The sequence below is a fragment of the Heterodontus francisci genome, chromosome 17 (assembly GCF_036365525.1).
Source record: "Heterodontus francisci isolate sHetFra1 chromosome 17, sHetFra1.hap1, whole genome shotgun sequence".
Lineage (NCBI taxonomy): Eukaryota > Metazoa > Chordata > Chondrichthyes > Heterodontiformes > Heterodontidae > Heterodontus > Heterodontus francisci.
In genome coordinates, this window is record NC_090387.1 from 87,141,579 (window position 1) to 87,166,633 (window position 25,055).

General features: G+C 47.1%; 1 protein-coding gene across 1 annotated transcript in view; it reads left to right on the forward strand.

The window, feature by feature from the left end:
• The window catches only part of hydin (HYDIN axonemal central pair apparatus protein), a 1,234,740-nt gene that overhangs the window by 1,144,889 nt on the left and 64,796 nt on the right, over positions 1-25,055 (forward strand). The window contains exons 78-80 of the mRNA XM_068049816.1: positions 2,074-2,272; positions 14,495-14,653; positions 24,337-24,617. Coding sequence (XP_067905917.1) covers positions 2,074-2,272; positions 14,495-14,653; positions 24,337-24,617 — 639 coding nt within the window. The remainder of the gene's footprint in view (positions 1-2,073; positions 2,273-14,494; positions 14,654-24,336; positions 24,618-25,055) is intronic.

The following is a 25,055-nucleotide window of genomic DNA, read 5'->3' on the forward strand; positions in this document are numbered from 1 at the left end:
GCAAAAGATAAGGCTGAAGCATTTGCAACAATCTTCAGCCAGAAGTGCCGAGTGGATGATCCATCTCGGTCTCCTCCTGAAGGCCCCAGCATCACAGATGCCAGATTTCAGCCAATTCGATTCACTCCGCGTGATATCAAGAAACAACTGAAGGCACTGGATACTGCAAAGGCTATGGGCCCTGACAATATTCCAGCAATAGTACTGAAGAACTGTGCTTCTGAACTTGCCGCGCCCCTAGCCAAGCTGTTCCACTATAGCTACAACACTGGCATCTACCCTGCAATGTGGAAAATTGCCCAGGTATGTCCTGTACACAAAAAGCAGGACAAGTCCAACCCGGCAAATTACTGCCCCATCAGTCTACTCTCAATCATCAGTAAAGTGATGGAAGGTGTCATCAACAGTGCCATCAAGCGGCACTTGCTTAGCAATAACCTGCTCAGTGACGCTCAGTTTGGGTTCCGCCAGGGCCACTCAGCTCCTGACCTCATTACAGCCTTGGTTCAAACATGGACAAAAGAGCTGAAATCAAGAGGTGAGGTGACAGTGACTGCTCTTGACGTCAAGGCAGCATTTGACCGAGTATGGCATCAAGGTGCCCTAGCAAAACTGAAATCAATGGAAATTGGGGGAAAACTCTCTGCTGGTTGGAGTCATACCTAACGTAAATGAAGATGATTGTGGTTGTTGGAGGTCAATCATCTGAGCTCCAGGGATCACTGCAGGAGTTCCTCAGGGTAGTGTCCTAGGCCCAACCATCTTCAACTGCTTCATCAATGACCTTCCTTCAGTCATAAGATCAGAAGTGGGTATGTTTGCTGATGTTTGCACAATGTTCTGCACCATTCGTGACTCCTCAGATACTGAAGCAGTCCATGTAGAAATGCAGCAAGACCTGGACAATATCCAGGCTTGGGCTGTTAGGTGGCAAATAACATTCGCGCCACTCCAGTGCCAGGCAATGACCATCTCCAACAAGAAAAAATCTAACCATCTCCCCTTGACATTCAATGGCATTACCATCGCTGAATCCCCCACTATCAACATCCTAGGGGCTACCATTGACCAGAAACTGAATTGGAGTAGCCATATAACTACCGTGGCTAGGTATGCTGTGGCGAGTAACTCACCTCCTGACTCCCCAAAGCCTGTCCACCATCTACAAGGCACAAGTCAGGAGTGTGATGGAATGCTCTCCACTTGCCTGGATGGGAGCAGCTCCAACAACACTCAAGAAGCTCGACACCATCCAGGACAAAGCAACCCGCTTGATTGGCACCCCATCCACAAACATTCACTCCCTCCACCACCGACACACAGTGGCAGCAGTGTGTACCATATACAAGATGCATTGCAGCAATGCACCAAGGCTCCTTAGACAGCACCTTCCCAACCTTCCACCTCTACCAACTAGAAGGGCAAGGGCAGCAAATATGTGGGAACACTACCACCTGCAAGTTCTCCTCCAAGTCACACACCATCCTGACTTGGAACTATATCATCGCTCCTTCACTGTCACTGGGTCAAAATCCTGGAACTCCCTTCCTACTAGCACTGTGGGTGTACCTACCTCACATGGACTGCAGTGGATTAAGAAGGCAGCTCACCACCACCTTCTCAAGGCAATTAGGGATGGGCAATAAATGCTGGCCTAACCAGTAACGCCCACATCCCATGAATGAATAAAAACAAATGTAATTTTCCCATAATATCCCCATGTCCCTTGATATCTTTAATATCTAGAAATCTGTCAATTTCTGTCTTGAACATACTCAATGACTGAGCCTCCACGGCCCTCTGGGGCAGAGAATTCCAAAGATTCACCACCCTCTGAGTGAAGAAATTCCTCCTCATCTTAGTCTTAAATGGCCTACCCCTCATTCTGCGTCCCCAGGGGAAACATCCTCTCTGCATCTACCATGTCAAGCCCTGCAAAATGCAGTAAAGAAATTGGTTGAACAGAACTTCCTGTCTCTACATGCCACATTAATGCCTGAAATATGATAGTGTTTAACTTGTCACTCTGTCAATGTTTGTGGAAAACCTTTTATTTTTGTTTCTTACTGCAAGCCTGGATTGCTTGTTCCCCAACAACTCTTATCTCGAGGTAAAATTCCAACCTTGTACTCTGGAGCCAAAGAAAACAGCAGAAGCGATCATCGTATTCTATCCAAGGGAACCTATCAAATACCAAGAAGTGGTCACCTTTGAAATCAATGGACTCACCCAACAAAGCATCAAGATCTTTGGCCAAGGAACGGAAATGAAGGTAGAGTTGCATCCAAATAATTGGTGGAGACATCTTAGGGATAGAGTAAGCTTTGTGTTCTGGACATTTCCAAGCCAGGCTTTATGATCAGAGGCATTTCAGCTCCCATACTGTCAAGTTCAATATTTTTGTTGCTGCAGTCACTCAGCTGTCCTTAAGTGGAGAAATACAGTGTAGTTTTTGTCGGATGGCCACTTTGTGCCGAGTCTGGAGCTATGGGGAGGAAGATGGGCTGCGGTGGGTCTGGGATCATAGATTGGCTTTTGAGGGTTCCTTTGCTGATGATGAAAATTCACCAGATAACCTCAATACATCATGCCTGCATGTCATGAGGCATTGTTACAAGTAGAAACACTGAGCTTTGCTTTTAAATGAAAACTTCTGGTGTCCTGCTTGATGTCCATAACTTTCCAGATAGTCCTCTCAAAAAACAGGTTGCTTCAGCTAAACTAGAATAGTTCCAGCATTGGACACCACACCTTCACCCCACCCACAACCATAACTCTCTTCATCAAACAGTGCTGCACTCTAGTGCCAAGAAAGATGGAGCACCTGGTACCTAGTCCATCCTAACTCACTGCTCATCTCTCTTTGGGGCTGTAAAAGAGTTGTGTGAATCAAGGAAGTGCAAGCGTGGAATGGGGGTGTTGGCAATAGTGATATAAAATCAGAGTGCTGGTTGGTCCGGAATGACTGGATGGCACAGTGGGAGTCAGCAACTTTAGAATTCGTATTTAATTCTAATTCAGATGAATGGGGCAAAATTATTTTCTCTGCTTTTTTGTAAGCTCCATTGTGGCAACAGTTGGCAAAGGTTCAATGGGAACAGTAGAACAGTGGTAATGTTAGTGGATCAGTAAACCAGAGGCCTGGACTAATGAGTTATAAGTTTAAATGCCACTGTGGTTTCAATTCAATTGAATTGATTCAATTAATTAAATAAATCTGAAAGGAAATGCTAATCTCAGTGATGGTGACCATCAGATTGTCATATTTAACTATATTGAATTTCATTTCCCATTTATCCGTTCAGCCTGTTTGTCTTCCTGTATTGTGGTGCAGGACTCCACATTTTTAGCTATTGCCATGCTAGGCCCCCACCTGCCAAGAATGAGGCACATTATTTTTGTCATGAACATTGATTTTTAACTGTTGTTGGAGCAAGGAAATGATTTGTTAAACAGAATAGCCGTGGCTGGAAAAAACATTTACATACTAACAGACATAAAAGGTGAGGAAGAGCATTCCAGGACCTGCTAAGGACGATACAATTCACAAGGGCCAGGACTGGTTAGACCAGTTGGTCACATGACTAACTAACTGGCTGTTCCAGTGTTTTCCTTTGAACTGGCACAGAATGTTTTTTGCTCCTGGACTGAGAAGATCTCTCTCCTGTCTGCTCCCATTTCTTTCTCACAAGCCTCTGAATCCACTGAAGACACATGAACCCCCAGAGAGAAAGTCTGCTACAGCAAACAAGGCTTAAGAAGAATACTGAGCCCCAATGAAAAGCAAAAACTACCGACAATCAAGGACTCTACAGTGAGCTCGAAGAACCGTAACAAAAATTCTTCAGATATTGCTTCAAACCTTCCATTGTATTTTTCTTCTGCTCTTTTCTGTCTCTATTTGCATTTGTGTATCATGTATGCATGCTAGCGTGGGCACGTCATGTATCCGTAGGCGTCAACCGAATTAGAGTTTAAGTTTAATAAATTTCAACTTTTCTTCTTTAAACCTAAGAAAGTCTGTTTGTGCTGGTTTCTTTGCCTTATAATTGGAAAGCGGTGAACAAGGGGGAGCTAAAAACACAGTGTGTTTAAAAATAAAACTGTGTTACAGTAAGCCCAAGTAAAGGCTGAAAGGGAACCCTAGACCTATTTCTCACTGGGTTGTAACAGTAGACTATCTTGTAGAGGCTGGTTAGCTCAGTTGGTTAAAACATGGTGTTAATATCCCTAAGGTCATGGATTCAATCCCTGTAGGGGCTACTCTTTTCCTGAGGAATGATGTGAGATTTTCATATCTGATTGGGGGAGAGTGTGGTGGGGTAGTAACATCACTGAACTAGTAATCCACAGGCCCAGGCTAACATTCCAGGGGCATGGGTCCAATTCCCACCATGGCAGCTGGTGGAGATAGAATTAATTTATAGATTAGAGAAGTTGGGACTGTTTTCCTTGAAGAAGAGAAGGCTGAGAGGTTTTCAAAATCATGAGGGGTCTGGACAGAGTGGATAGGGAAAAAATGTTCCCACTCGTGAAAGGATCAAGAACGAGAGGGCACAGCTTTAAAGTGATTGACAAAAGAATCATTGATTGACATGAGGAAAATCTTCTTCATGCAGCAAGTGGTCAGGATCTGGAACTAACTGCCTGAGAGTGTGGTGGAAGCAGGTTCAATGGAGGAATTCAGAAGGGAATTAGATAGTTATCGGTAAAAGAAGAATATGTAGAGTTACAGGGATAAGGCGGGGTAATTACATTAGGTAAATTGCTTGTTCGGAGCCCATCATGGGCCGAATGGCCTCCTTCTGCACTGGAACAATTCTGTGATTCTGTATTAGCAGCGCCACCGAGAGTGATGGCCGCTCATAGAGTCATAGAGTTGTACAGCACTGAAACAGGCCCTTCGGCCCACCGCGTCCATGCCGACCATAATGCCTATCTATACTAATCCCACCTGCCTGCATTAATTCCATATTCCTCTATGCCTTGCTCATTCAAATACCTGTCCAGATGCCTCTTAAATGTCGCTACTGTTCCTGCCTCCACCACCTCCTCAGGCAGCTCGTTCCAGATACCCACTATTCTTTGTGTGAAAAATTTACCCCTTTGGTCCCCTTTAAACCTCCTCCCGCTCACCTTAAATCTATGCCCTCTAGTTTTAGTCACCTCTACCATGGGAAGGCCCCAGCGAGAGGGCATGGGCATTTGGTCCGGGGGGTACAGTAGTTCCCGTTGGGGGGGGTGGGGTGGTCCTCCATGGTCCACGAAAGCCCACAAAGGAGGGACCTTCCCCCCCACTACCACCCTCTGCAAGCCTGCAGTGAGGGTGCCTCATTTTCCAGGGCATGATGGAGGCCCCCACACAATGGTAAGATCCCAGCGGCGGCGGGAAGTGGCCCTTATTTGGCCTCTGGGCAGGAAGGCTGGCATCGACCTATCTCGTCCCCGTGAAGATCGGGACCGGCAATCTGGCGCAGGTTCCGTGATGGCCGCTGCCTCTCTGATTCTCTGGCACCCCTTCCCACCGGTCACAGAACCCGATGTTGGGCTGGGAACAAAATCCAGCCCATTATGTGAATTCTTAATGTGCGGTACGGAACCACGTCAAGTAGGCAATATGCTTTGGGGGCACAATGACAAAATTTATATGCTACATTCGAAAAACATTCCAATGCCACCAAAAATACTTGCCCTGCAGCAATTTTTTTTTCATTCATTCATGGGATGTGGGCATCGCTGGCAAGGCCAGCGCTTGTTGCCCATCCCCAATTCTCCATGTGAAGGTGATGGTGAGCCAGTCAGTGTCAGGTAGGTACACCCAGAGTATCAGGAGTTCCAGGATTTGAGCCCACCATGATGAAGGAAGGGTGATATATTTCCAAGTCAGATTGGAATGTGATTTCGAGGGGTACTTGCAGGTGGAAGTTTTCCCATACACCTGCTGCCCTTGTTCTTTTAAGTGGTAGTGGTTACAGGTTTGGAAGGTGCTGTCGAAGGAGCTTTGGCAAGTTGCTGGAATGCACCTTGTAGATGGTACACACAGCTGCCACTGTGCACTGATGTTGGAGAGAATGAATATTTAAGGTGGTGGATCAGGAACCAATCAAAGGGGTGCTTTGCGCTGGATGGTGTCAAGCTTCTTCAGTGTTGTTGGAGCTGCATCCATCCAGGCAAGTGCAGAGTAGAATCATAGAAAATAGGAGCAGGAGTAGGCCATTCGGCCCTTCGGGCCTGCTCTGCCATTCATTATGATCACGGCTGATCATCCAACTCAGTAACCTGTTCCCGCTTTCCCTCCATATCCTTTGATCCCTTTCGCCCCAAGAGCTATATCTAACTCCTCCTTGAAAATATACAATGTTTTGGCCTCAAGTGCTTTCTGTGGTAGTGAATTCCACAGGCTCACCACTCTCTGGGTGAAGTAATTTCTCCTCTTCTCAGTCCTGAAAGGTTTACCCTGTATCCTTAGACTATGACCCCTGGTTCTAGACTCCCCCACCATCGGGAACATCCTTCCTGCATCTACCCTGTCAAGTCCTGTTAGAATTTTATAGGTTTCTATGAGATCCCCCCCTCACTCCTCTGAACTCCAGTGAACATAGTCCGAACCAACTCAATCTCTCCTCATATGTCAGTCCCACCATCCCAGGAATTAGTCTGGTAAACCTTCACTGCATTCCCTCGATAACAAGAACATCCTTCCTCAGATAAGGAGACCAAAACTGCACACAATATTCCAGGTGTGGCCTCACCAAGGCCCTGTATAATTGCAGAAAGAAATCCCTGCTGCTGTACTCGAATCCTTTCGCTATGAAAGCCAATATACCATTTGCCTTTTTTACTGCCTGTTGCACCTGCATGCTTACCTTCAGTGATTGGTGTACGAGAACACCCAGGTCTCGTTGCATATTCCTGTGTCTCAGTTTATAGCCATTCAGATAATAATCTGCCTTCCTGTTTTTGCTACCAAAATGGATAACCTCACATTTATCCAAATTATACTGCATCTGCCATGTCTTTGCCCACTCACTTAACTTATCCAAATCACCCTGAAGCTTTTCTGCATCCTCCTCACAACTCACCCTCCCACCCAGTTTTGTGTCATCTGCAAATTTGGAGATATTACATTTAGTTCTCTCATCTAAATCATTAATGTATATTGTGAATAGCTGGGGTCCTAGCACTGATCCCTGCGGTACCTCACTAGTCACTGCCTGCCATTCGGAAAAAGACCCATTTATTCCTACTCTTTGTTTCCTGTCTGCCAACCAATTTTTTATCCATCGCAATACACTACCCTCAATCCCATGCACTTTAATTTTACATGCTAATCTCTTATGTGGGACTTTGTTGAAAGCCTTCTGATAGTCCAAATAACCCACATCCACTGGCTCCTCCTTATCTGTTTGGAAGGTGCTGTCTAAGGAGCCTTGGTGCGTTGTTGCATTGTATCTTGCAGATGGTACACACTGCTGCCACTGTGCGTCGTTGGTGAAGGGAGTGTATGTTTGTAGATGGAACGCCAATCAAGCGGGCTGCTTTGTCCTGGATGGTGTCGAGCTTCTTGAGTGTTGTTGGAGCTGCACCCATCCAGGCAAGTGGAGAGTATTCCATCACACACCCGACTTGTGCCTTGTAGATGGTGGACAGACTTCGGGGAATCAGGTGGTGAGTTACTCACTGCAAGATTCCAAGCCTCTGACCTGCTGTTGTAGCCATGGTATTTATATTGCTGCTCCAGGATGGTCAATGGTAACCCCCAGGATGTTGATAGTGGGGGATTCAGCGATGGTAATGCCATTGAATATCAAGGGGAGATGGTTAGATTCTCTCTTGTTGGAGATGGTCATTGCCTGGCACTTCTGTGGCATGAATGTTACTTGCCACTTATCAGCCCAAGCCTGATTATTATCCAGGTTTTGCTGCATTTCTACATAGACTGCTTCAGTATCTGAGGAGTCGCGAATGGTGCTGAACATTGTGCAAACATCAGCGAACATCCCCACTTCTGACCTTATGATTGAAGGAAAGTCATTAATGAAGCAGCTGAAAATGGTTGGGCCTAGAACACTACCCTGAGGAACTCCTTCAGTGATGTCCTGGAGCTGAGATGATTGACCTCCAACAACCACAACCATCTTCCTTTGTGCTAGGTATAACTCCAACCAGCGGAGAGTTTTCCCCCTGATTCCCACTGACCTCAGTTTTGCTCGGGCTCCTAGATGTCATACTCGCTCAAATGCTGCCTTGATGTCAAGGGCAGTCACTCTCAGCTCACCTCTTGAGTTCAGTTCTTTTGTCCATGTTTGAACCAAGGCTGTAATGAGGTCAGGAGCTGAGTGGCCCTGACGGAACCCAAACTGAGCGTCACTGAGCAGGTTATTGCTAAGCAAGTGCCGCTTGATGGCACTGTCGATGACATCTTCCATCACTTTACTGATGATTGAGAGCAGACTGATGGGATTGTAATTGGCCGGGTTGGACATGTCCTGTTTTTTGTGTGCAGGACATACCTGGGCAATTTTCCAGATTGCCTAGTGGATGCCAGTGTTGTAGCTGTACTGGAACAGCTTGGCTAGGGGCATGGCAATTTCTGTAGCACAGATCTTCAGTACTATTGCCGGAATGTTATCAGGGCCCAAAGCCTTTGCTGTATCCAGCGCCTTCAGTCGTTTCTTGCTCAGTGTCAGTTAATGGCACACTGTCGACAAACCTTCCATCACTTTCCTGACAATTGAGAGTAGACTAATGGAGCAGTAATTGCTGAATTGGACTTGTCCTGCTTTTTGTGGATAGGACACATCTGGGCAACTTTCCACTTTGTCGGACCAGTACCAGGGTTGTAGCTGTACTGGAACAGTTTGGCAAGGGTGCAGTTAGTTATGGAGCAGAAGTCTTCAGCACGACAGCCAGCATGTTGTTGAGCCTATTAGAATTTGCTGTATTTATTGCACTTAGCCATTTCTTCATATGTGATATCAAATTGGTTGAAGAGTGGCATCTGTGATGCTGGGGACCTCAGGAGGAGGCCAAGATGGATCATCCACTCAACACTTCTGGCTGAAGATGTTTGCAAACACTTCAACCTTATGTTTTTCACTCAGGTGCTGGGCTCTACTATCACTGAGGATGGGGATGTTCATAGACCCTCCTCCTCCTGTTTAATTCTCAAACACAATTCAAATTTTTTTTGAAATTATCAAAAGATGTTTGATAAGGTACCACACAAGGGGCTATTACACAAATTGGGTCTCATGAAATTGGAAGGTAATATTAGCATGGATTGAGGATTGATTAATGGAGAGAAAACAGAAATTAGGAATAAATGGGTCATTTTCTGCTGGGCAGTCTGTAACTGGCAGGATACCGCAAGGAGTGCTTAGGCCTCAGCAATTTGCAATTGATATCAATGACTTAGATGAAGGGACTGGGTTTTATGAATCTTAGAATCATAGAATGGTTACAGTACAAAATGATGCCATTCAGCCCTTCGTGCCCATGCTGACTCTGTGCAAAATGTGCAAAATCAGCTCAGCTCGTCCCACTCCCCTGCCCTTTACCCCATAGTCTTGCAAATTTGTTTTCTTCAGGTATTCATCCAATTCCCTTTTGAAAGACACAATTGAATCTGCCTCTAGCACAGTGTACTCCAGGCAGTGTAATTCAGATTCTAACTAGCCACTGCATAAAAATGTTTTACCTCATGTCACCGTTGGTTCTTGTGCCATTCACCTTAAATCAGTGTCCTCTGGTTCTCAACCCTTCTGCTAATGGGAACAGTTTCTCCCCATCTAATCTGTCTAGATCCCTCAGGATTTTGAACACCTCTATCAAATCTCCTCTCAACCTTCTCTTCTCTGAGGAGAGCAACCCAGTCTCTCCAATCTATCCACATAACTGAAGTTCCTCATCCGTGGAACCATTCTTGCAAATCTTTTCAGCACCATCTCTAAAGCCTTCACATTCTTCCAAAAGTGTGGTGCCCCGAATTGGATACAATACTCCAGTTGAACCCGAACCAGTATTTTATTAAGGGTCACCATAACCTCCTTGTTTTTGTACTCTATGCCTCTATTTATAAAGCCCAGGATCGGCATGTTTTTTTAACCACTTTGTCAACCTGCCCTGCCACCTTCAACTATTTGTGCACATATACCCCCAGGTCTCTGTTCCTGAACCCCTTTTAGAATTGTACTCTTTGTTTTATATTGCCTTTCCTCAATCTTAAATGTATCAATTCACACTTCTCTACATTCAATTTCATCTGCGACATACCCACCCATTCCACCAGCCTGTCTATCTGCTCTTGAAGTCTATCATTATCCACACAATCCACAATATTTCCAAGCTTTGTGTCAGCTGCAAATTTTGAAACTGTGCCCTCTACACCCAAGTCTCAGTCATTAATATAGATCAAGAAAAGCAGTGATCCTAATACTGACCCCTGTGGAACCCTGCTATATATCTTCCTCCAATCCAAAAGACACCATTTCACAATGCCTCTCTGTTTCCTGTCACACAGCCAGCTTCGTATCCATGCTGCCACTGCCCCTTTTATTCCATGGGTATCAACTTTGCTGGCTAGTCTATTTATTATGTGGCATTTAATCAAACGCCTTTTGGAAGTTCATGTACACCACATCAACTGCATTACCCTCATCAACTCTCTCTGTTACCTTCCAAAAAAACCAATCAAGTTAGTTAAGCAAGATTTGTGTTTAACAAATCTGTGCTGTTTTTCCTTAATTAATCCACACTTGTCCAAATAATTGTTCATTTTGCCCAGGAAATTGCTGGGTTTATCCTTGCACCCTTTTTTGAAAGATTGTAACATTTGCAATCTTCCAGTCCTCTGGTACCACCCCTGTATCTAAGCAGGATTGGAAGATTATGGCCAGTGCTTCCACAGTTATCACCCTTACTTCCGAAGTATCCTCGGATGCATCCCATCTGGTCCCAGTAACTTATCAACTTTAAGTACAACCAGGCTATCTAATACTCCTCTTATCAATTTTTAGTCCATCCAGTGTCTCAACTACCTTCTTTTTCACTATAACTTTGACAGCATGTTCTTATTTGGTAAGGACAGATGCTTTTAGTACCTCAGCCATGCCCTAGGCTTCCATGTATAGCTCCCTTTTTTGGTCCCTAATCAGCACCACCCCTCTTCTTACTACCCTTTTATTATTTATTTACTTTTGGAGTCCCTTTTTTGTTAGCTGTCAGTCTCTTATATTCTCTCTTTGCCTCTCTGATTTCTTTTTTCACTACCTCTCTGAACTTTCTATATTCAGCCTGGTTCTCACTTGTGTTATCAAACTGATATCTGTCAGATATACCCATTTTCTGCTTTACTCTTGGTCTCTTTAGTCATCCAGGGAGCTCTAGCTTTGTTTGTCCTGTCTTTTCCGCTTGTGGGACATACCTCGGCTGTACCTGAACAGTCTTATCTTTGTAGCCAGTCCATTGTTCCGTTACAGTATTGCTTGCTAGACCTGTTCTGAGTCTATCCCATTTAGCATGGTGGTAGTGCCACACAGCATGATGGCGGGTGCCCTCATTGTGCAGGCAGCACTTCATCTCCACAAGGACTGCGCTGTGGTCACTCCTATCAGTACTGTCATGGACAGATGCATCTGCGACAGATAGATTGGTGAGGGTGAGGTAAAGTAAGTTTTTCCCACTTGCTTGTTCTCTTACCACCTGCTCAGTTTGGCAGATAGCTCCTTGAGACTCGGCCAGCAGTGATGCTACCATGCTACTCTTTGTGATGGACATTGAAGTTCCCCACCCAGAGTACATTCTATGCCCTTGCCACTCTCATTGCTTCTTCCAAGTGGTATTCAACATGGAGGCGCACTGATTCATCAGCTGAGGGAGGGTGGAAGTAGTAATCAGCAGGAGGTTTACTTGCCCATATTTGACCTGATGCCATCAGACATCATGGGGTCCCAAGTCAATGTTGAGGACTCCTGAGGCCACTCTCCCCCAACTTAATAGCACTGTGCTGCCATTGCCTCTTCTGTCTGTCCTGCTAGAATCGTGGCAGAGGATCCTGGGACATTGGCTGTAAGATATGATTCAGTGAGAATGACTATGTCAGGCTGTTGCTTGACTGGTCTGTGGGACAGCTCTCCCAATTTTGGCACAGGTTCCCACATGTTAATGAGGAGGATTTGCAGGGTCAACTGGGCAAGGTGTACCTTTGTCATTTCCGGTGCCTATGTTGATACTAGGTGGTCTGTCCAGTTTTATTCTTCGACATTTCTGTCATGGTTTCATACAACTGAGTGGCTTGCTAGGCCATTTCAGAGCGTAGATAAGAGTCAACCACATTGTTGTGTGTCTAGAGTCACATGGTAAGTGGCAGATTTCCTTCCTTGACTGACATTAGTGATCCCGATGCATTTCTACGACAGTCCGGTAGTTTCATGATCACCATTACTAAAGCTACATTTTTATTCCAGTTTTATCAATTCATTAAATTTAAATTCCACCAGCTGCCATGGTGGGATTTGAACTCAAATCTCCAAAGCATTAGCCAGACCTCTAAATTACTAGCCCACCAACATTACCGCTAAGCTACAGGTTCCCTGTGTAGTCCTGACCTTGAGCTGGGTCTCCATTATTGCCACATCATATTCCCATGTGGTTCTCTGCACCTGCAGCTCACTAAGATTGTTGATGGTCCAAAGTTAGGTGGGAAAGTAAGCTGTGAGGAGCATGCAAAAAGATATAGATAGTTTAAGTGAGTGGACAAGAACATGGTAAATGGAATACAATATGGGAAAGTGTCAAGTTATCCATGATTGAAGGAAAAATAGAAAAGCAGAATATTTTTTAAATGGTGAGAAACTCGGGAATGTTGGTATTCAGAGGGACCTGGGTGACAAATCACAGAAAGTTAACGTGGGTATAGCAAGCAATTAGGAATGGAATGCAAGCCTTTATTACAACAGGATTGGAGTGTAAGAGTAAAAAGTCTAATTGCAACTTAGGACCTTGATGAGACCACACCTGGAGGACTGAGATGAGGAGAAATTTCTTCACTCAAAGGGTTGGAATTATCTATTCCAGAGGGCTGTGGATGCTCAGTTGTTGAAGATACTCAAGACAGAAATCGATAGATTTTTGGATACTAAGGGAATTAAGGTATTTGGGGATAGTGTGGGAAAGTGGAATTGAGATTGAAAATCATGGTTGTATTGAATGGCAAAGCAGGCCTGAAGGGTTGAATGGCCTACTGCTGCACCTGTTTCTTATGTTCTTGTTTTTATTCACAACTGGTTGTGGAATCACTGCAGAACATTGACCTGATCCGTCAGTTGTGGGATTGTTCAGCTCTGTGTTGGAAATGCTGCTTCCACTTTTAGCATGTAGACCTGTATCGTAGCTACACCAGGCTGGCACATCATTTTTATTATGCATGGTACTGCTCCTGGCATGCTCTTCTGCACTCTTCATTGAACCAGGGTCCAGGGTTGGTCCCCTGGCTTGATGATAATGGAAGAGTGAGGGATATACTGGACCAAGAGGTTACAGGTTGTTATGGTGTACAATTCTGCTGCTGTTAATGGCCCAAAGCACCTCATGCATGCCCAGTTTTGAGCTGCTATATTGGTTCTAAATCTATCCCATTGGCACAGTGGTAGTGCCACACAACACTATGTTCTCAGTGTGAAGATAAGACGTTGTCTCCACAAGGACTGTGGTCAGTGGTCACTGCTACCAATACTGTCACAAACAGATGCATCTGCAAAAAGTATTTGGAGGAAGAGATCAAATAGGTTTTTCCCTCTTGTTGGTTCTCTCATCACCTGCTGCAGGCCCAGTCTGGCAGACATGTCCTTCAGGACTTGGCCAGCTCGGTCAGTAGTGGTGCTGTCAAGCCACTCTTGGTGATGGACATTGAAGTCTCCCAACCAGAGTGCATTCTGTGCCATTGCTACCCTCGGTGCTTCTTCCAAGTGGTGTTCAACATGGAGGAGTACTGATTCGTTACCTGAGGGGAGGGTGGTAGGTAGTAATCAGCAGGAGGTTTCCTTGCCTGTGTTTGACTTGATGCCATGAGACTTCATGGGGTCCGGAATCAATATTGAGAACAGATTGAGAGTGAACTCATTTCCCTAGTATTCCCCCCAAGTTCTCCTGATCTCCTGCCTTAAAGGTCAAGAAAGAAAAGAAGGAACTTGCATTTATATAGCACCTTTCATGACCCTGGGACCTCCTAAAGTGCTTTACAGCCACTGAACTATTTTCTGAAGTGGAGTTACTGTTAAAATATAGCAAACGTGGCAGCCAATTTGAGCACAGTAAGATCCCAGCAACATATTGGCAAGGGTACTGGGGATAACTGCCCTGTAATTTTGAGTATAGTAGCGTAGGTGCCTGCTATTGTCGCTGCGTAATTTATTCTTCATTTATTTGCATTTGTTTTAACATTAGTTACAGTGACATAAGTAATTGCAGTGCTTTCTCCTTTCTGCCCTTTCAGATTGAAGTAGTCAATCACAAGGACAAGATGGTTTATTTCCAAGCTCTCAGGGTTGGACAGACTGTGAAGAAAGTAGTGCCAATAGTCAACAGAAGCAGCAAACTCCTGACATTCACTCTCGCTGTGACTCCCAATCAACAACTTCTTCAGAACGTAGAGGCATGGACTGCTAATACCTGCATATGCTACCCTGAACAACTGTTGTGATGTGATCTTCCTCTAACCACTACATGTTAGAGATATTGTAAACAGTGGGAGCTTTTCTCAGTTTTGCTTTTCTAGTAAAATCACCAGAGGATACTTAAAACAGATATACCATTTTACAAGAAATAGCTGTCAGAGCAAATATTCCCAAAATATGTTTGATGTCATTAACATACAATGGCCAGAGAGCATCACCTCCTGGAAACATCACCACAGTGTGTGAACCAAGGGGAGATTTTCTGGTTCGCCATTCCTGACATGGAACTATATTTACTGGGATCAGGAAATCATGGGCAATAGTGTAAAGCCTACTGATTATACGCTCCCATTGGATGCAAGTGCGAATCCTTGCTGGCCTTTTAAAGCGAGAATTTTTCCAGTGAATTTTCCCACAACTGACATAAGACAAAGAGATCAATGATTTCCAGCCTGATTCTTTTCCCCTTCCTTTGACATGCTTTATTCCTTGTTCTGATTCCTTGAGAGCCTTTACTCTGAATAAAATTAATGAACTCAAGCGTCTGGGCTGCTCAGAGACAGTCAGCCTGGGTTATTTAGGGACAGTCCGTGTGGAATGATTGAGGACGCTCAGCCTGGCCTACTAAAGCAAAATACTGTGGATGCTGAAAATCTGAAATAATAACAGTAAATACTAAAAATTCTCAGCAGGTCAGGCACCATCTGTGGAGAGAGAAATAGAATTAATGTTTCAGATTAATGATCTTTCATCAGAGGCAGTGGGAGCAAAATTCTATAGCCCCTAAAAATGGGTACAGGGATTCCTGATTAACCCCAGGCCGACGCTCCCTGATTAACCCCAGGCCGACGCTCCCTGATTAACCCCAGGCCGATGCTCCCTGATTAACCCCAGGCCGACGCTCCCTGATTAACCCCAGGCCGACTCTCCCTGATTAACCCCAGGCCGATGCTCCCTGATTAACCCCAGGCCGACTCTCCCTGATTAACCCCAGGCCGACTCTCCCTGATTAACCCCAGGCCGATGCTCCCTGATTAACCCCAGGCCGACTCTCCCTGATTAACCCCAGGCCGACTCTCCCTGATTAACCCCAGGCCGACGCTCCCTGATTAACCCCAGGCCGACGCTCCCTGATTAACCCCAGGCCGACTCTCACTGATTAACCCCAGGCCGACTCTCCCTGATTAACCCCAGGCCGACGCTCCCTGATTAACCCCAGGCCGACTCTCCCTGATTAACCCCAGGCCGACTCTCCCTGATTAACCCCAGGCCGACGCTCCCTGATTAACCCCAGGCCGACGCTCCCTGATTAACCCCAGGCCGACTCTCCCTGATTAACCCCAGGCCGACTCTCACTGATTAACCCCAGGCCGACTCTCACTGATTAACCCCAGGCCGACTCTCCCTGATTAACCCCAGGCCGACTCTCCCTGATTAACCCCAGGCCGACTCTCCCTGATTAACCCCAGGCCGACTCTCCCTGATTAACCCCAGGCCGACGCTCCCTGATTAACCCCAGGCCGACTCTGACTGATTAACCCCAGGCCGATGCTCCCTGATTAATCCCAGGCCGACTCTCCCTGATTAACCCCAGGCCGACTCTCCCTGATTAACCCCAGGCCGACGCTCCCTGATTAACCCCAGGCCGACTCTCCCTGATTAACCCCAGGCCGACTCTCCCTGATTAACCCCAGGCCGACTCTGACTGATTAACCCCAGGCCGACTCTGACTGATTAACCCCAGGCCGACTCTCCCTGATTAACCCCAGGCCGACTCTCCCTGATTAACCCCAGGCCGACTCTCCCTGATTAACCCCAGGCCGACTCTCCCTGATTAACCCCAGGCCGACGCTCCCTGATTAATCCCAGGCCGACTCTCCCTGATTAACCCCAGGCCGACTCTCCCTGATTAACCCCAGGCTGACTCTCCCTGATTAACCCCAGGCCGACGCTCCCTGATTAACCCCAGGCCGACTCTCCCTGATTAATCCCAGGCCGACTCTCCCTGATTAACCCCAGGCCGACGCTCCCTGATTAACCCCAGGCTGACTCTCCCTGATTAATCCCAGGCCGACTCTCCCTGATTAACCCCAGGCCGACTCTCCCTGATTAACCCCAGGCTGACTCTCCCTGATTAATCCCAGGCCGACTCTCCCTGATTAACCCCAGGCCGACGCTCCCTGATTAACCCCAGGCCGACTCTCCCTGATTAACCCCAGGCCGACGCTCCCTGATTAACCCCAGGCCGACGCTCCCTGATTAACCCCAGGCCGACACTCCCTGATTAACCCCAGGCCGACTCTCCCTGATTAACCCCAGGCCGACTCTCCCTGATTAACCCCAGGCCGACGCTCCCTGATTAACCCCAGGCCGACTCTCCCTGATTAACCCCAGGCCGACTCTCCCTGATTAACCCCAGGCCGACTCTGACTGATTAACCCCAGGCCGACTCTCCCTGATTAACCCCAGGCCGACTCTCCCTGATTAACCCCAGGCCGACTCTCACTGATTCATGACATGATTGAAAAATGCAGTGAATGCTAAGTGTGCTCTTGACTGGCTGCACATGTTAGCAGGGGGAGCAAAATCTTGAGTGGCTAATGTGAAGTCAGGCTGGCCTGCACTACTTAAAGGCAGCCTATAAATCTTAAAGGAGAGGTGCATTTTGACTGGATTAGATGTTGAAAATCATTCTACGAGTGAGTTTGACCCAGGAAAGAGACAAAGGTGGCACAACATGGCAGAGAGCAGGCTCCAAGATTCTCCAGTGTAGCATTGGAAACCTTGGTTGAGGATGTGGACAAGAGGAGAGAGGTCCTCTACCCACAGATGTCCAGGCGGCCCTCCAGACATAAACTAGAAAGGCAGTAGGAGCAGATAGTTGCCATGGTCAATGCAAGAGCTCTAACCCCCAAGAACCTGGACACAGTGCTGCAAAAAATGTATGATCTCACACGAGTGCCATATCTTTGCAACGGAACCACTAGCCTCGCACACTGCTCAGATCACCACCACTCCCACCAACCTCCCCCCCCCCCCCCCCACCACCACTCACCTTCCAGAAATCTCTTTCAACCACAACTCATACTTCACATTCATAGCTTCACCACACCTTCACACAATTTACCCTGCTGCAAAGCCCCACATGCACATCTCACAACTTGCGCACATACTGCTGGCTATTCAATCATGACAGGCACATCATCCAAACAAACTGATCCATGCTCACTGACATACTTCCCTTTTTCAGGACAAGGTGGCACACAAATGCAGGCAGCAGCAACTAACCACTGGGGGACAGGCATGGCTGCATATTCTCACCCCGATGGAGGAAATGGTGCTTTTCATCATTGGAGTGGCCATGACTGATGCCATGGCTGGTCGCAGGACGAAAAGCATTGAAGATGGCAGTATGCTCATGCCTAATCCTTCTCACATCCCATTTGCCCCTCATCACACAATCTCTTCTAATTTATAAGCTGCAGATGGTGTAAGTGTGCACCTCTTGCTTTCCTTCCCTCCCCTCACTGCAACCTTACCCTTGTGCCTTTCTTCTTTCAGATATGCACCCTGGCCAGGCAGTCATACAGAAGCAAGAAGTGGAAGAGGAAGAAGAGACTGACAATGAAGAAACACCATCATTACTCTAACACATGCAACCACCAGCTCAGATACTGACACTGCTTGTACTTTAGAGGATAGCTTAGAGGCAGTATCGACATGTGGGAAGACACCAGCCATGTGTGACATGCAGCCAGGACAGGGTGAAAGGGTAATGCAGGTACCAGCTCGGCAGAGAGCGATGTCACATGAGTTCTGCTGCAGAGGGCACAGATGAGGACTTTGATGGGGCGACATACAGAGAAATGCTAATGAGCATGCACAATGAACTGCTCGGTGCATTAGCAGGCCTGCCAGAAAGCCTACGGTCACTGTCAAGGAGTATAAAGGGGTCCAGCACTATCCTTGCTTTGTGCAGAGCCTGAAGCCCATCCTTTCCAATGTGGAAGTAATGGCCAACTCCATGACAACACTTGCAGACCCAACCATGATGCAGCATCTGAAGGCTGGTATCTCAGCTTCCATTGCAGCATGAGCAGAAGACATCTAATGTCTCATTGCTACACTGGAAGCTCAGACTGAGATCATGCAATCTCAGCTTGTCGTCCTATAAGTACAGTTTGCTGGCATGCGGGCTCAGACTGCTGCCATCATGGCTGTGGATACCAGTGCCCAAAGGGGCAAATAGGTTCTCGCATCAGTCCAGCAATATGTCCTTCAACAGGTTACTAGGATTGCTGAGGCATCACCCCAGGGGAGTAGCAGTGGCTTTATGGAGCATGAACCTGTTGTCCTCTCAGAATGACAACATTCGTCTTCCCATCACTACCAGTGCCCTTGCTTTTGCCTTTTAGCCAGCCAGCCCAGACTGCTGCCACCCATATCAAGGTGATGGTGCAGACCAAAGCCAAGCCTCCTAGGCCCAGAGCTGCATGAGGTTATCATCCAAGACCATCTTCAGTCTGCTGCACTGAAGTTCAGCTGCCTTCCTCCAGCATTACTGCAGCCATGGGTACCACTGCATAGGAGCACGAGGCCAGGCAAAGACACCCACAACACAGGCACAAAGGGAATGTACAGGGTGAATAGATGATATTTGTATGGAATATTTGATGGTTTGTTTGATAAAATTGATTTGGAATATATATTTTATGGTGACTTTCATTTCAGCTTTGTGACCAAGGGGACATTGTGATGGTCAGTCACAGAGGAATCATAAGGTGTGTGACTGTTGTAGAATAGGGAATTAGAGTTTCTTTTTATTCATTAGTGGGATGTGGACGTTGCTGGCTAGGCCAGCATTTATTGCCCATCCCTAATTGTCCTTGAGAAGGTGGTGGTGAGCTGCCTTCTTGAACCGCTGCAGTCCATGTGCGGTAGGTACACCCACAGTGCTGTTAGGAAGGGAGTTCCAGGATTTTGACCCAGCGACAGTGAAGGAAAGGCGATATAGTTCCAAGTCAAGATGGTGTGTGACTTGGATGGGAACTTGCAGGTGGTAGTGTTCCCATGCATTTGCTGCCCTTGTCCTTCTAGGTGGTAGAGGTCGCAGATTTGGAAGGTGCTGTCTAAGGAGCCTTGATGCATTGCTGCAGTGCATCTTGTAGATGGTACACACTGCTGCCACTGTGTGTCGGTGGTGGAGGGAGTGAATGTTTGTAGATGGTGTGCCAATCAAGCGGGCTGCTTTGTCCTGGATGGCGTCGAGCTTCTTGAGTGTTGTTGGAGCTGCACCCATCCAGGCAAATGGAGAGTATTCCATCATACTCCTGATCTGTGCCTTGTAGATGGTGGACAGGCTTTGGGGAGTCAGGAGGTGAGTTACTCAGGATTCCTAGTCTCTGACCTGCTGTTGTAGCCACGGTATTTCTATGGCTACTCCAGTTCAGTTTCTGGTCAATGTTAGCCCCTAGGATGTTGATAGTGGGGAATTCAGCGATGGTAATACCATTGAATGTCAAGGGGAGATGGTTATATTCTCTCTTGTTGGAGATGGTCATTGCCTGGCACTTGTGTGGCACGAATGTTACTTGCCACTTATCAGCCCAAGCCTGGATATTGTCCAGGTCTTGCTGCATTTCTACACGGATTGCTTCAGTATCTGAGGAGTCATGAATGGTGCTGAACATTGTGCAATCATCAGCGAACATCCCCACTTCTGACCTAATGATTGAAGGAAGGTCATTGATGAAGCAGCTGAAGATGGTTGGGCCTAGGACACTACCCTGAGGAACTCCTTCAGTGATGTCCTGGAGCTGAGATGATTGACCTCCAACAACCACAACCATCTTCCTTTGTGCTCGGTATAACTCCAGCCAGTGGAGTGTTTCCCCCCTGATTCCCATTGACCTCAGTTTTGCTAGGGCTCCTTGATGCCATACTCGGTCAAAAGCTGCCTTGATGTCAAGGGCAGTCACTCTCACCTCACCTCTTGAGTTCGGCTCTTTTGACCATGTTTGAACCAAGGCTGTCATGAGGTCTGGATCTGATTGGCCCTGGCAGAACCCAAACTGAGAGTCACTGAGCAGGTTGTTGCTAAGCAAGTGCCACTTGATGACACTGTTGGTGACACCATCCATCACTTTACTGATGATTGAGAGTAGGCTGATGGGGCGGTAGTTGGCCGGGTTGGACTTGTCCTGCTTTTTGTGTACAGGACATACCTGGGCAATTTTCCACATTGCCCGGTAGATGCCAGTGTTGTAGCTATACCGGAACAGCTTGGATAGGGGTGCGTCAGGTTCTGGAGCACAGGTCTTCAGTTCTATTGCCAGAATATTGTCAGGGCCCATAGTCTTTGCAGTATCCAGTGCCTTCAGTCGTTTCTTGATATCACGCGGAGTGAATCGAATTGGCTGAAATATGGCATCTGTGATGCTGGGGACTTCAGGAGGAGGCCAAGATGGATCATCAACTCGGCACTTCTGGCTGAAGATTGTTGCAAATGCTTCAGCCTTATCTTTCGCATTGATGTGCTGGGCTCCCCCATCATTGAGGATGGGGATATTTGTGGAGCCACCTCCTCCAGTTAGTTGTTTAATTGTCCACCACCATTCACAGCTGGATGTGGCAGGACTGCAGAGCTTACTTCTGATCTGTTGGTTATGGGATCACTTAGCTCTGTCTATCACATGCTGCTTACGCAGTTTGGCATGCAAGTAGTCCTGTGTTGTAGCTTCACCAGGTTGACACCTCATTTTGAGGTGTGCCTGGTGCTACTCCTGGCATGCCCTCCTGCACTCTTCATTGAACCAGGGTTGGTCTCCTGGCTTGATGGTAATGGTGGAATCAGGGATATGTTGGGCCATGAGGTTACAGATTGTGGTTGAATACAATTCTGCTGCTGCTGATGGCCCACATCGCCTCATGGATGCCCAGTTTTGCATTGCTAGATCTGTTTGAAATCTGTCCCATTTAGCACGGTGGTAGTGCCACACAACACAAAGGAGGGTATCCTCAATATGAAGGCGGGACTTCGTCTCCACAACGACTGTGTGGTGGTCACTCCAACCAATACTGACGTGGACAGATGCATCTGCGGCAGGCAGATTGGTGAGGACGAGGTCAACTATGTTTTTCCCTCTTGGTTCCCTCACCACCTGCTGCATACCCAGTCTCGCAGATAAATCCTTTCGGACTTGGCCAGCTCGGTCAGTAGTGGTGCTACTGAGCCACTCTTGGTGATGGACTTTGAAGTCCCCCTCCCAGAGTACATTCTGTGCCATCACCGCCCTCAGTGCTTCCTCCAAGTGCTGTTCAACATGGAGGAGTGCTGACTCATCAGCTGAGGAAGGGCGGTAGGTGGTAATCAGCAGGAGGTTCCCTTGCCCATGTTTGACCTGATGCCATGAGACTTCATGGGATCCAGAGTCGATATTGAGGACTCCCAGGACAACTCCCTCACGACTGTAGAACACTGTGCCATCACCTCTGCTGGGTCTGTCATGTCGGTGGGACAGGGCCTACCCGGGGATGGTGATGGCAGTGTCTGGGACATTGTCTGTAAGGTATGATACCGTGAGTATGACTATGTCAGGCTGTTGCTTGACTAGTCTGTGGGACAGCTCTCCCAACTTTGGCACAAGTCCCCAGATGTTAGTAAGGAGGACTTTGCAGGGTCAACAGGGCTGGGTTTGCCGTTGTAGTTTCCGGTGCCTAGGTCGATGCTGGGTGGTCCGTCCGGTTTCATTCCTTTTTATTGACTTCATAGCGGTTAGATACAACTGAGTGGATTGCTAGGCCATTTCAGAGGGCATGTAAGAGTCAACCACATTATAGTGCATCCTGCACCATAAGTCAACCACATCCAGTTGTGTTCACTGGCGCCCAGTTGGATGAACCAATCCCGTTCAGCACAGCCAAAAATGGGGTGTTTTGGTTGCCTTCCCCTCCCCTTCCTACACCTCCTCAACCTCCTCAGCTGTTCACTTGGTGGCTATGACTTCCTGATCGGGTTGTGCAAGATGCAGCAGACCACAACAAATTGTGATGCGTGCTCGGAGGAGTACTGCAGGGGTCCTCCAGTGTGGTCCAAGCAGCAAATGTGTTACTTAAGCATCCCAGTGGTCTGCTTGATGACATTTTGTGTGGCATCATGTCTCTTGCTACATATGTGGAGTCATGAACAAGGTGATTAGTAGATAATCCCTGCCAGCAGTGGCCAACCTCTGGTCTCTGCCAGTGCTGCAAATGCTGACGATAGAACGGATTGGCACAGAATAAAGACACCATGACTGCAGCCAGGATACTGGACATTGACAAGCCTGATGTGTTTCATATGTTCACCCACCAGCTGGACATTGAGGGAGTGCAACCCTTTGTGGTTATGGTTAATCTTTAAATTTATATGTAGCACCTGCAAAGCAGATTTTGGGCAGTCTGTGGCATCCTGCACCATAAGGAAGCCTGCTATCCTGTCAAAGCCATATGCATGCTCCTCTGCTTCTCTCTGGAAAAGAACAATGCAGTGTTCCCTTCACTTTGTATACATAACGTCAGTTATCTCCCTCATACAACAGTGGACGGGGAACTGTGAGAATTTGAGATATCGCCTGCTGCAGCCTGGAACAATTTCAACATGTTCATTGCTACAGTCACCTTTTATGCTCTGCTTTGAGGCTGTAGATCTGCCTCATGGCAAATGTCAGTGAGCACTTCCTTCATGAAACAGAGACGTTGCACACCCTGTTTTTGGCTTAGGTTGAGGTAGGAGAATTACTCCCTGAAGACCCTGGCTGGATTTGGCTTTCTGATGAGCACCCTTCTCCCTTTTCTCCTTTTTCCTTTTTCCTCTTTCAGCAGCTTGTCCTCCTCTGTGTCATCTCTGCTCATCTCCCTGTCATGCTGCAGGCCAAGTGAGATTGAAACTACACCCATGGCTGGGAACAAGTAGTCTGAACAAATCCTTGAAGTGAGAAACAAGACTGTCACCATGTGCCACACTTTGTCCCTGTAGACTTCACCAACTGCAGTACTAATCTCCAAGCACTTCGACTAGCTCAGCAACAGCCAATACAAATCAATCAATAACTAACCTGAAAGTGGTTGTTGATCCCTTTGAATAGTGCTGGTGGAGGTTCCTTTCTGCTGCTGAATGCATGTACTGCAAAGAGAGGGCATTCGTTGTAGCATTGAGGTTGCAAATGGCACCACTGGAGTCAATTCTGGCATCAGGATTTGCCTATTTTGCCTACTTCCAGTGTACGCTCCCAGTGCCTGCACAAGTCGTGTGCTTGTATGACACAGTTGCCATTTTGGCCCTGAAACAGCATCCATAGCACCAAAAATCCAGATGCTACACAACTGAATTTTGTAGCCAGTCGGCCTGGGCTAATCTGGGAGATTAGGCACATTGGGCATATAACACTATAAGCACTATACCATAGCCCATTACAGAATGGCACTGATGTTGCACATGAAAATGTCTGTGCCAAGCTGCCACCATCACCTCACTGAAGGAAGAATGGCTTTGGTTGGTTGGCAGTAACTAGAAGAGTAAAACAGTGAAAGTGTTTCTAAGTCAGTGAAGTCACATTTACAGTTTCAGGGGTTCATTTAACTTGCACTTGCTGTCCACTAGCTTCACTTTTATCTTTTTCAGGTTCTAAGTCTGTCGCCAACTGGCAGCATCAAGCTGAATGCAAGAGGAGGCACTTGCAATGTGGTGGTGACCTTCTCCCCAGTTTGCCGAATTCCCCAATTTGCAGAGGAAGTGATGATAGAGTGCACAGGTGTGTCTAAGCCCCTATTTGTGATACGAGGATGCTGCCAGGGAATCGAGATCACACTGGACCAGGACTGCATTGCATTCGGAGCTGTCGTTCTCCATAGCCAAGCCACTCGGCTGCTCATGATACAGAATGTTGGAGACATTGGGGCAAGGTACATGGTTCATAACTAGCGTGGAATATTCTGTTTAAATGGGAGACTGTGCCCATTTGGGGATCTTACAGTTCACCTTAACCTTAACATCAGGACTCTGCTCACCTGTTCATGGTCACTCTCTCTTTCGATGTTAGCTGTGGCTGACTGGGTCTCACTCTGAGTCTGAATGTTGTGGGTTCAAGCCCCACTCCAGAGACTTGAGCACAAATACCAGCCTGACACTTTTGGTGCCAGTACTGAGAGAGTACTGCACCATCAGAGGTGCTGCCTTTTGAATGAGACATTAAACAGATGCCCTGTCTTTTTATATTTGTTCATGGGATGTGAGCATCACTGGCAAGACCAGCATTTATTGCCCACCCTAATTGTCCTTGAGAAGATAATGGTGAGCTGCCATCTTGAACCACTGCAGTCTGTGTGGCATAGGTACACCCC